The sequence below is a fragment of the Amblyomma maculatum genome, chromosome 7 (assembly GCF_055883805.1).
Source record: "Amblyomma maculatum isolate TAMU_Amacu chromosome 7, ASM5588380v1, whole genome shotgun sequence".
NCBI lineage: Eukaryota > Metazoa > Arthropoda > Arachnida > Ixodida > Ixodidae > Amblyomma > Amblyomma maculatum.
The window spans coordinates 97,394,865-97,407,171 of record NC_139350.1 but is presented as its reverse complement, the minus strand read 5'-3'; the positions used below and the strand labels follow the sequence as shown (position 1 = coordinate 97,407,171).

The window sequence follows — 12,307 nt, the reverse complement described above, 5'->3', positions numbered from 1 at the left end:
AAAAGACCATCACCTGGAAAAAGATTTAGATAAAAGAGTCACATGCTAAAAGCACCAAGTCACGATTGAGCATCCAAATTCCTAGGTGCTGGAAAAGAAAACCAGGCCGCTAGGCGAATGAGCTAAAATCTATTTCTAAGCCTGCACCTAACAAGTCTAACTCTGAATGAAAAAGTAAAATACTAATCCATTTTACTTTCACGTAGCTCCAGCAGTCGTTGGTCCACCTGTTTTAGGTCGCCACGTGCAATCCGAAGAAAGCTGCGACACGCCTCCGCACCGCACGGCTTTCAACTTGCAGTTCGAGAGCCGTGCGTTGCACGTTCCTCGTTTTGTGCCGCGGAGAAGTGGACACAGTCAAGTTGATGAGGCATATTGAATTGCGTGATGACATCATGACACATCGCGCCAACTCTGTGGTTGTGGTAAATATTAAGCGCAAGGTCAGACAGTGCTTTGTTTTCAATACTGTGATCGGCTGAGGCGGCCTGTATACTGTACACAGGATGGTGGTGATGGAATAAACGCGTAGGGGTCACTGAACACTTCAGAAGCGGCCTCGGTCAATGAGTTATTTTCATGGCACACGTTGGCGAATAAAATGCCTTGAAAAGCAAATATGCTAATTCGGTCGAGTAAATTGTAGCTTATGAGCGCGTTATGCGCATGTGCCCGCATAACAACCACCGATTGTAATCTACTATATATTCGTCTGAGCGGAACATCGAGATAGGACCATGCAGGTAGGTGTAATGTGATACAAAGATTAATGTGGAATGTTGATCGATTGAGATAGACCAGTAAAAAAGTATAGGGCCTTTTCAAACAATGGCAGAGGTGGCAGAAGGCAACAGTACGGTGCCGTACACACAGATACAAAAATAAAAGTACCGATGTACGCGTTCGTACGCTCACGACACGCCAAGAAGGCAGTCGGTCAACGCGTCAGAGCCCCTTCAGCACAGTCTAACGGTGTTATTGGGGAAGGATAAGCAGCGACTTGTAAGCCTGTCAGAGTGCACATTGAGGCGACGCAGAGTATCATCGAGGGTAACAATCAGCCGGGTGATTTTCGTACCTTCAGCGATCTAGCTCAGTGAGAGGTCGCGCTGCACATCGCAATGAGGCACTTGAACATAACCGTGAACAAGTGATGTTCATGCAGCCGCAGCGATGTTCTTTATTTAGCGATGAAATAGGCAAACAGCATTGTTATCAGTCTCAGATGTGAAATACTAACCTGTGAAATACCAACCTATAAAATACCAACCACACAGGTAGGATCTAATTCAAAGGTGCAAAGACCGACTTATATGTGACAAAAGACGTGTTCACAGATGAAGTAATTTCTTCTGCGGCTTAATAAAGGCAACTCGCATGTGAATGGACGCATTTATGGCCCGGTTTGCTGGGCGAAGACAGCTGCGTCCCTATTTCCTTTGACATCGGTGCGATTTAGAGCATGTATGCCTTGTTGCTTCAAATAATACAGGACTGCGCCTAAGTGCTCAAAGCGCTGTAGACACCAAATTACGTTGGCATTTTTCTTTTTGTTAATTGTGCGTATGACATTCCTGTGTATCGACCATCACTCGGTGTTTACCTACGACCGGTAAATAATGCGTAATTGACTTTTCCTTTCTCGCCAGTTTCGGTTTCGGTTGCAGCAGCCGAGAGATAGCTGTCATGTCACAATTAGATCTAGGTCCGGCGCGGAATAAAAATCAGCAATGTTATCGCTGACTCTTCCTCTTTTATAATTACTGTCTTTGTGGCAAGCTGGATTTAGTGTTCTGGTGAATCAAAAAGACACGGGAATAAATATATCACTGTTTTATGCATTATTCACGCGACCTAGACTTGACTTCGACGTAACTGCCAGCGCTCGACTGTTCAAACCGAAACCGAAACTGGTGAGAATATAAATTCGGGTAAAGATTATTTAGCAGCCGTAGGCGAATATGCTGAGGTGGTCCGTATACTGTAATGTTTTACGCATCATTACAAAAGGTAAACCACAAACTAAAAAATGAAGCTGCTATGCTCCTTTAAAAGCGCAAGTGGCGCAAGCTTGTTTACTGGATTGTTCACATTAATTACATCGCCACTGTCATCACTACTATTTTAACAACTAAATTCACCATCATTGTCATCGCCACTATCATCATTATCACTAACTACATCGTCGTTGTCTTGACTTCTATTATTTTTGTGCTAGAAAAGGCGAATTACGATGTGTTTCGGCGTGGACCACGGTGTGAAGGAGGAAATAACATCTTTATTTTATTCTGTCAGCTGGATGGGATGGCTCGATTCCCTGTAGAGGCAGATTTTTTTATAGCCACAATTTGTCCTGTGGCTCCTTGAAGAACAATTGCTAGTCTAGGCTGACCATGGCCCGAGGTTTCGTAGTGAAGCAAAAGGTTGATAAAGGTGGCGTCATAGCATCGACGGAAGTGCTTCGGCTGGGGTCATCTTCTATGTCAAATAAATGCCCTTCCTGGGCCGTTAAGATAGAGTATGGTCCAAGCCGGCTAGATATTTACCGAAACGTTGAAAATAGAAAAAAGGTCCGAAAAATTTATTTGATGTCAAATAAGCAAATCTTTCCCGGCTCGAACTCTTCAGCGTCCGTTCATATTCCAAAGGCATCCATCATATATGGCAGCAAATAATTAGCTGGCGGCCACTGAATTGAGGCTTCGCAGAGTTGAGTGAGTTGAAGCCCTGCTTCAAGGTGTGTTGAAAGAGCAGGGAAAATAAATCCTACATTTGACTTGAAGTGAGCGGAGTAATAGGTAGGTTTAACGCCATCGGTTTAAGCGGGTAGAGCATAAGCTAGCGGTGAAGGTTGTCATTTCGCGGGACACATGTGTCTTTAGGGTTATGATGCTTTTAGCAAAAAGGCTACCATCAGCAGTTTGCGGATCTGCGTTCATGTACATGCCCTGTGCCCCTTGCTTATTCACAAATTTTTAACACTCATTAGCATACAGTCGTAAAATGTCAAATAATGTGAAAGACCACCCGACCTAAATATAAAGTCCTCCATTAACCAAGCTGTACCAACGCAGCTTTGTGACTTAGGAGAAGCGCGTCAGACTTGGGGTGCAAGGCGGGGTCCCGAAAAGTTCGATTCCCATCCCACCCTCACACCGCAAAGGAGCTGCCAGAGTTCGCAGCACTTGCAAAATCGGCCGTGCTACGTGGTCTTGTGACGTCACGAAATTCGCCGATCAATCAGTGCCCGGCCATTTCAACTGCCAACTACCACCTACGAGACGCATGCTCGGGATCTTTCGTCACAATGTCGACGCCAACAACGCCGGACTCAAATGAACGGACTATTAACGCTGCCAAGCCAATATGGAACCTTGTGAAAGTATGTATAAAATTAGTCTGCTAAAACAACAATTTCCACTCTGGTGAAATGCCAAGCGTACTGCGAAACAGTTACTCCTATCTTTGTTACGGTACAAAGTAAACTTACTTAATAGCCATGATAATTTTAATAATCAATTCATTTTTCACTATTTTTATAAAGCTGTTTAGGTATTGAATGTTTGCAGCGGTATTTTTTTTTATTTCAAGTTGTTTCTACTCTCGCGTTACAAGCGGAAAATTAGAATATTTAAAGCAATCTTTACTATATAAGTTAACCGGGTTAAGTGGAGAAATATGCGAGAGGCCTTCGCCCTGCAGTGGGTATAATCAGGCTGATGATGATGATGACTATATAAGTACTCGCCGAGTGTGAGCTTTAGCGTTGGCGCACTGGTGTGGTGCTTGAAAAGGTGGGCTTTCAAGCATCATTCTTTATTTAACCGTAAATTATTTGAAACATAAACTTTAATCACGTTACAACAGCTCAGTTTTGTATATAGAGTTCGCATTCCAGCTTCATTTCGAATTTTATAGGCGAGTGATAGAGCAGAAGAAGAAGTGGACGTGGCGGAACGCTGTTCAGTGCCGCTTGGCTTCCAGCCGGCAGGGACGTGGTTGCCGCGGGCATGCAACTCGGGGTGGCTCCAACCTTTTGAAGACGCAAGTACACAACACCAGCCGAAGGCGACCAGCTACTGCTTCGCAGGGCCCGCAGAACATGGCCGACTCCGCAGCATCCGCGTCCTCTCCGCCGCCCAGGAGGAGCAAGTCATTCTTCGTCGAGGTCCAGGGTGTATTGGAGCCATGGAACTCAAATGTGAGCGATGTGCTGTTTGCCATGATGTACCGGCCGTACCCGGGAGACATGTTCGTCGCCTGCTACCCATGCTCGGGAGGCACCTGGGTCAGCATGCTCCTTTACGCGCTCATGCACAATGGCAAAATGCCGACCGACCAGACGCAGCTTTCGCGGGACGTGCTCTTCCTGGAGGGCCTGGGCCGCAAGGTGGAGGACGTGGCACCGCCTCGCAGGTATCTAGCACCGTATACAGTCCTGCAGTCGCATATTCGAAGTTATTGCGCTTGACAATGTCATTGCTCTTTTTGTATAATCCGGCCGATATATATGAGCGGGAAAATTAACAACCTATCGCTTGTCTAAAATCGGCGCTAATATTTTCTAATTAGTTTATTCTCTCACGACGCATGATCAGTTTAATGCTTTCTCAAGTTCTCTGCGAAAGTAGCAAATCTGCGCCGAGCTCTATTCTCTTTTACCACGTATAGTATCCTAGACTTCCGGTAAAGGTTTGTAGCCGGCCGTTAGTAATGACCATAGCCGTTTTCGGAAGGCTGAACACGCGACTCTTATGGGAGCTGTGGCTCGAAAATCAGTTATCTCGCTTCAAAAGAGACGCGCTATAAAAACGCTCGTGCTCAAGCAACACCCGAGCCGTCTCAATGAATGTGCCATGTGTCCAATGACCCCTGTCCCGCGTCAGCGCGAGCAGTGAGCACCGGCGAGCCCCGGAGCACAAGCGCGAGACAGAGAAGGCCGTTGGGCATTGGCGCCTTGTCTGACATCGCTTGATGCGGGTTTTGAAACGTCTTTGGCGCGAGATAGCCAAAGTGTGTTAAGCCACACCACGGAAGGGAATCGCGTTTTCGAAATTCCAAAAACTGATACTGACATTGGTTACGGCGAGCTCTAAGTCTCTAATGGCTTGCAAGCAGCTAACTAATATTAAAGGTTAATTTTTAGAAATTAATTGACCAGCATACAAGGTATTATCTGCCGTTTTTTCTAATGTCTGCCAACACCAGCATTTTTTATTGCAAATGCTTCCTTCATACCCCAAAACGTCTTATTTATAATTTAGTAGCCAGCTTCCCTAAAACGCTTGGTATACTAGGTGTCATGCTTCCTGTTATACTGTCTCTAAGACTGCGGAAAAATGATTCTTCGAAAAGAAAATTTTTGCTGAGTTAAAATCCTCGTCCGTATCTTTCTCAAGGGCTCTTGAGCTTGCTACCAACCGAAGAAAGTCGTGCTCTTGTCCTTAATCACTGCAAAAAATAATATGTGATACGTCGCCCGGTTACGGGTTCCTTTGCGTCTTATACAGTTCTTGTTTAGTTTGGTGTGTGGGGTTTAACGTCCCAAAGTGACTCAGGCTATGAAAAACCACTGTAGAGGGCTCCGGAAATTTCGACCACCTGGGCTTCTTTCACGTGCATGACATCACACTGCACACGAGCTTGGTAACTTACCTGATTAGAATAAACCGCTTTATAGGTCTGTAGCATCGGCACATGTCGGTGGCTTAAGATATGGCCGACAAAAGAAAGCTTCGTAGGTACGTGTTCTTAAAGGACGGAAATATAACGCGGCCTTTCTAAACATCGCCAGTGTCAATAATATTGAGCATCCTAAGTCTGGATGTAGCGCATCAATTGTAAAACCCATGCATGTCACAGGCTGAAGACCCACCTGCCGGCCAAGAAGCTACGGTTGAGCCAGGCAGCCAAGTACGTGTACGTGGTGCGCGACTACCGCGACTGCTGCGTTTCGCTGTACGAGCAAATGGTGGCTAGGGCGTCCGACTATCGCTTCGCGGACGGTACCTTCGACGACTACTTCCAGCGCTTTGTGGCCGGTCAAGTGGAGGGCAACGACTACTTCGACCATGTCAGCTCCTGGTGGGAGCACCACCGTAGCCCAAACTACTTTTTTATTCATCTGGACAACCTCAAGAAAAATTTCGAACAGGTATGCAAGGCTTTATGCACATTCCTGGGAGAGAACCGAGTTCCAAAGTGAAAAAGTTCGAATGGTCATCATATTATTCAGAAAGATGAATATCTTAATTGTAACGCCTTTAGACACTATTACATTGAGGCATGCTTATAGCTGCCAATGATTCTCTAAGCCGTAAAAGTCACCGCAATATTAGCACATCGGCTGCTTTCAGGTGACAGTTCTCAGTCGTACTTATAAATATAGCGAAACATTTCTGGCAAATGCGCCAGGAAACTTATAGGATTCAGTGGACTCGCCGCAATTTGTTCAGTAGTTTTGAAGCCTATTCTACAGCAACTGTAGTAATAGGGTAACCAGAGAGTGGTAACTTCTTAAACACTCGTAAGATGGTTACTATGGAAGTCGTGGATTACGAACATATACAACTTTTGCTAAAGCATGAATACGGCCATAGTGCAATGCATCTAGAATGCAATGCATTTTCCCACGCCCTTCCCATGCGACAGGTTCCGAGCTCTTTCCCAGCGTCAACCCGCCTTTCCTTCCCGCCTACTCGCTGTGAACGGAAATTTGATAGCCGTCAGCGGCAGATCAGAGGGGCCGCTTGTGGGCTATTCAGTTTGGACTTTCGCATAAATGCCTTGGTAACACCGGCGCTTATTTTAGGTCTAGGTATCCGTTTCAAGTGTCATGTCACGCTGTCACCTATCAAACGTCTCTAGTGGCTTACTTATGTCTCGACATGGCTTCGCTTGAAAAGCGAAAAGCTCAAAGCATATGCGGTGTGAGAATTTCCTCTTTCTTTTGTTGAGCAAATTTCACGTGAAAGCCATGTGGTCAGCCAAGCGAGCTCACCGAGTACTTGGCCACAAAAGTAACCCCTTGTTTAGGTTTTGAGCTTAAACTCTTTTGGAGAAGCAAGCAAGCTGTTCACTGAAAACTTGCTTTCGTATCAAAGATTGTTTTACTCATTCCAGTCACAAGTTATAGCACCGAAAGAAACTTCAGCGCTACCGAACAGATCATCCAGGAGTGCCGCAGATGCCTGAATTCAATGCATAACATGCTTTTGCTCAATAAGTTAATTCTACGTTTTTCTTGTGCCTGTATATAATCAGAAAATCTGTCGTTTCAAACGTGAGGACTCTACATTTGAAACTTTTGGATAAACTTATCCTGGAATTATTTCCTTCTGTATCATCGCTTCAACTGTAATTATAGCAGGACAGGCCGAGCTCGGGCTTTTAATGTGAGAGACGGGCCCGTCTCAGGCCCTGTCAGAGTCAGGCAAGACTCGGGTCTGCAGAATCGGGCCTGGGCCGGGCTAGGGCTCACAATTTAGGCCCGTGCACACCTCTAACGACCATATGTGTGATAACCGTGGAAGGACTATCGATGTGGCAGTGCGTAGTAATGTTTGCTCATAGAGGGGTTACTGCGTGGACTGACCGGACGGCTAGAGCATAAGGAGTATAACTGGAGCCTGGTTGTCAGGTGAACCACCTGGGTGGTGTTTACTGCGGAAGAAGAGGGCTAAGGCGAGGAGTGCGCGACGGGAGAATAGGAACCGGCCTTCGGTTGACAAATGTAGAAAAAATGCTGATATGGCTAGAGCGTGCGCATTCGCAGCCCAGAAAGTATTCACCTTACTTAAGAGGGACAGGGTGTGGAAAGGGCGAGGAATGAACGTCAAAGCGTGCCATGGGCACGCTTTGACGTCGTTAGCGTGCCCTCGCGGCAGCGTATGTTACAGAAGAGAAGATTTAATTGCAAAAATTAGAACACTTCTAGTTCTGCGTGATGTTATTGGGTTTTAAAAATAGTGTCTTGAAAGGATAAAGCTTTCATCATTTTATTTACTGCTCATTTATTGCGTCGTTTTACAAAACGTCAGGAGACAGTTCCTTGTCGAGCTCGGTCATGGTTGTAGAAACGATGTAGTCGCAGCATTGGCCACGGAACGAGCTCTTCAGGGACGGAGCCATGCTACAAGTCACTGGTAATTAGATAACTTTGTAATCTGTCACAACTGACATCTCAAGGTCACGTCATAGCCACGTAAATTTTACGTCACGCTCACAAGCTTGTGAGTGAAATTGTGAGCGGTACGTAATTCAGCCCCTGGAGGGGATGAACGACGGCAATGATCTGCCGCATGGGATCTGTTACCGCGTGACCACTACCTCTGCTGAATTAATGCCATTTTCGCCGGCAGGTGGTGACCGAGCTCGGTGAATTCCTGGACGGTCCGGCGGGGCGCCTGGTGCGCGACGAATGCCGCCTGAGAGAGCTGCGAGACATGTGCATCTACGACTGTTCCAGCAAGGATCCCGATGGGAACGCTACCTTCTTGCCTCCGGCGGAGTACCTACGTGACGGCAAGTGCTACATCAATTGTCTGCGCTGCCACAGCCGATGGGAGGATACGCTCAACACGGATCAGGCCGCCAAGCTGGACCAGCGCTTCACCGAGCGGACCAAGGGCACTTCTATCGAAAACCTCTTTGTCTTGCCGGCATCGACTGAATAAGCGCGGAGCATAATTACTACGCACGCCTACGCGAGAAGCCGCGCTATCGTTCTAAGTGCCAAAATTTATCCGCAAAATTTTCGCTACTCTACACGTGCCACATCAATATTGGCATGCCGGGCATCAACCTGCGCTTGTGTCGGCATAACTGGCTGCTTGTAGTGAAGGTTGTATCCTTCTTTGCCTAGAGCTGCTCGAAACGTCTACAAGTTTCTTGAAAGTTCGATGTATTGCCTCAAATACACAACGACATGGCACGTGTCGTTGGAAATGTACCACCTCATGACACCTGATATACAGAACAAAATTTTGAGACAAAAGCACTGAATGAACCGTAAATTCAGGCTCTTCGTTGTTCTTCATTATACACCCCGGCTCTTCACGGGGTGCCCGTCGATTTAGCAGGCTGCGTACAGCTGGCACGAAGGCTAAGGACGATGCGCAAGGAGCAACAGGTGAGTCTAAACTTTATAAACAGTAACAGCAAAACAGTACACAAACGTATTTACAAGAGGGAGGCGACTACACTTCTATAACAAAGACTCTCTCAAAGCTACGCACAGCTCCCCGAGCTGTCATGCTGAACTACACTTAAGCTCACTACTCTCACATTATGATTTCTCTGAAGCCGGAGTCTGGTTGCTTCCGCTCTCAGAGACTAACCCACAAACAGCCGTCGCAACGCGACGCGCCCTCAGTGCCCATATGCGAAGCTTCTAAATGATGATGGTGACTTCAGCCAAAATGGCACATACCCACGGCGGGGAACTGGCCAGGGTAAATGCAAATACTAATTATATATGACAAACAGACAAGTGGTTTGAGCATGAGGGTGAACTCAGCAACACGCGCGCAGATATGCACATCTCCTGCGGTCTTCTAGACAGTCGTCGAAATTTGGAGTGCCCGCGGTCCACACGCACTGGATGGTCAAGAAAGCGATGAGAGAGGAGGGTCCAGTGCGGGTGCATAGCAGCGACCGCGCCTTCTCGCTTGTACTACTCTGCACTTGTACGGGAAGGTTGTCGCGGTTTCGGTTGTGCTCTGTTGCCAGACGGCCTTGCGCCCCTGTCGACAGCGCCGAGGAGGCCCAGCCAGTCCCAGCGCCGCTGAAAAGAGTGCGCATTCGGCCGCTTGTCCTTTGGAAAGCATCTGCATTTTTTTTTAAGGGAAGCTTCACTGTGGCTGCTAGCTCGATCCTTCAGCGTCAGTGTCGGTGGGTGCCTGAAAGAGCGCCAACTCAGGCCTCTCTTTTCATGTGAGAGGGAGACATCAGAATCAGTCTGCCGTAACATTTGAATTCACGTTACCCTCATGCCATGGGCAGGGACTTCCAGCTCGGGTTGCGTCTTTCTCATGGGAGGGTCATGTCAGAATCAGCCTGCGAGAACCGTTTGTATTCACGTTACCCCTAGGACACGCAGGCACGTCCATACGGCTTGGTTAAAGGGGTACTTTATACATGGGCTGGTTGCTTACGCTCCCGCATCATATCTTTAAAGGAAGAGCTGGACTGTCCGCCAATAGTAGCGCCCTACAGTGATAGAGCATGATAGAGGAATATTGTGGCAAGCAAAAGAAGCTTCCGAATCCTTACAGGCTCAACCAGAGCTAAAACAAAGCTAATATTTGTTTATTTGCCAGAAAACGCTGCGGAAGGTTTTGTAAAACGACCACAGCTGCCTTGCCACAGCTACATAGCCAAGCAGCAAAGATGCGATATGGGATATGCTCGGCTGTATTATTTTAAGAATGCGCAGCAACTTGGAGGTGCTGTAGCACATAGTACGACAACGTTTTGCACCTATTCAGGATACAAAGATCTGTCCTTCGATCTCACAAGTCATGACACCACTTGTATCGATTCTGAAAACCTTAGTGCGTGTATCTGTGAATTGTTTCTACGGCTAGTATTGCAGAACTTTAAAACCACTGTCGCTCTTGCCGTTCTAAACCTGCACATAGCACGGTACACAAGTGGTAGCCGCCGAAAGTTTCTGAAAGGAAACGCTACTTGTCCACTGTCAAACCTCGAGGTCATTTGGCTCCGAACACTTAACCTTGAGCTATCGCGCTGTGCAGCAGACATTGTCGATCGTCTTCATTTTTCAAGGGCATTCATCTGCGCATCACTAGAGCTGCGCAGCAAAAACATTGCCGACTGGGTTTTGAACCATCGCAAGAACAAACATCAGTTTTTCTAGCCCAAGCACAAGAACGATGTGCTATCGCCTATGCCGATCTCGTCTGGTGTAAAACTGCAACACACACTCACGCTGTGCGGCAAACACCATCGTCGTCGTCATGAAATTTCATCTGCACAGCTGCTTCGTTTACCCTATAGGTAAATACACTACTACGCTAGGGTGCATCGATGCCTTCGCCTCCGCTTTCGGGGTGGGTACAGTACTATCCCGCGGCGCGAATTTTCCATCGCGGAGGCATGCTGTGTCCTATTGAATAGTTGCGTGCAGCGAGCAGTGTTGCGGCGTGGGCTCTTTGCGGGGCCCTAGTAACTTCAATGACATGAAATGAAAAAGGATGTATTTTGTTTTCCTTGTGGCAGTAATTGGACCTGGCAGTTCGCGCTCAGTTTTCCGCATAATGGAGTCGATGCGACTAGAATTAAATCGACAAGTTATCGCAATCTGATGTACTCCGCAATGCACTTGCTGCACTGAAATTCCATCAAGGCTGCTTGATTTGTTTCGTATTCATAATGTAAATCACAAAGATCTCCGAACTGCGAGTACCATGCTACATTCTTTGTACGAACGGGATGACTTCTCGTAAAGGGAGTTCTGCAGAGATAGCAGCAGGAAAGATTAGCTGCCAATAGTGATCATTTTTGAGCAGTTATTTTGTGTAATTACGTTTATTTGAATTACCTCCTCAAAGAAATAAGAGCTAGGTTGACAATACGGTGCGATAGCGCCTTGCTGCTTTCCACTTAGAAGTCGCGTTACACAAACATAAATTAATCTTATTTTCGGTTCACGGCAAAGACGGAAAATATAGCATCAAAACTATTCAAATAGACTGGCTGACTAAGAATTTGGAGAAATCAACCTTCACTATAATGACAATCATTAGCCTTTTCGATATCATGTAGTTTATAACTAAGGTTTGGACCTGCCGGTTGAAGCTATAAAGAGATGATAAAATTAAAAATTAAATTCAGTTGTTTGTATTCAGTTTCAACGAAGACAGCTAAATATTCTCGGCATACAAAACATAGCAAGCCGCCTGTTCAGGGCGAGTTAACGCTCAGTGAACGTTGACAAATAACAAAGGAAGCCAGAGCTGTTTACCAGTCGTGTATGTTGACCAGTTGCATCTAAGACACACACGAAATCCCGAATGGACGTTGCAGGTGCATGTAGCGCGCGTGTGTTGATATAAACCCATTAATATGTACCACCACGTGAAGAATACATTAAAGGAGTTTAGTCACTTCATTTTTGGGTCCGTGTTCTATCTTCTGCAATAATGCGTAAGACTTTACTGTACACGTATCAACTCGTGATATTCGCCTAACGCTGCTGAATAATATATAATCGAATTCCTTTTCTTACCAGTTTCGGCTTCGGTTTCAACAGCCGTGCGATGGCTGTGACGTCAAACACAGTCTA

At 46.5% G+C, this 12,307-nt stretch overlaps 1 protein-coding gene across 1 annotated transcript; it reads left to right on the top strand.

Moving 5' to 3' along the window:
- Window positions 1-4,102: 4,102 nt before the first annotated feature.
- LOC146184014 (sulfotransferase 1E1-like) lies at window positions 4,103-8,675 on the top strand. The gene is made up of 3 exons (XM_084608480.1): window positions 4,103-4,416; window positions 5,863-6,154; window positions 8,361-8,675. The coding sequence occupies exons 1-3, from the start codon at window positions 4,103-4,105 to the stop codon at window positions 8,673-8,675; spliced, it is 921 nt and encodes a 306-aa protein (XP_084464606.1).
- The last annotated feature ends 3,632 nt before the right edge of the window (window positions 8,676-12,307 follow it).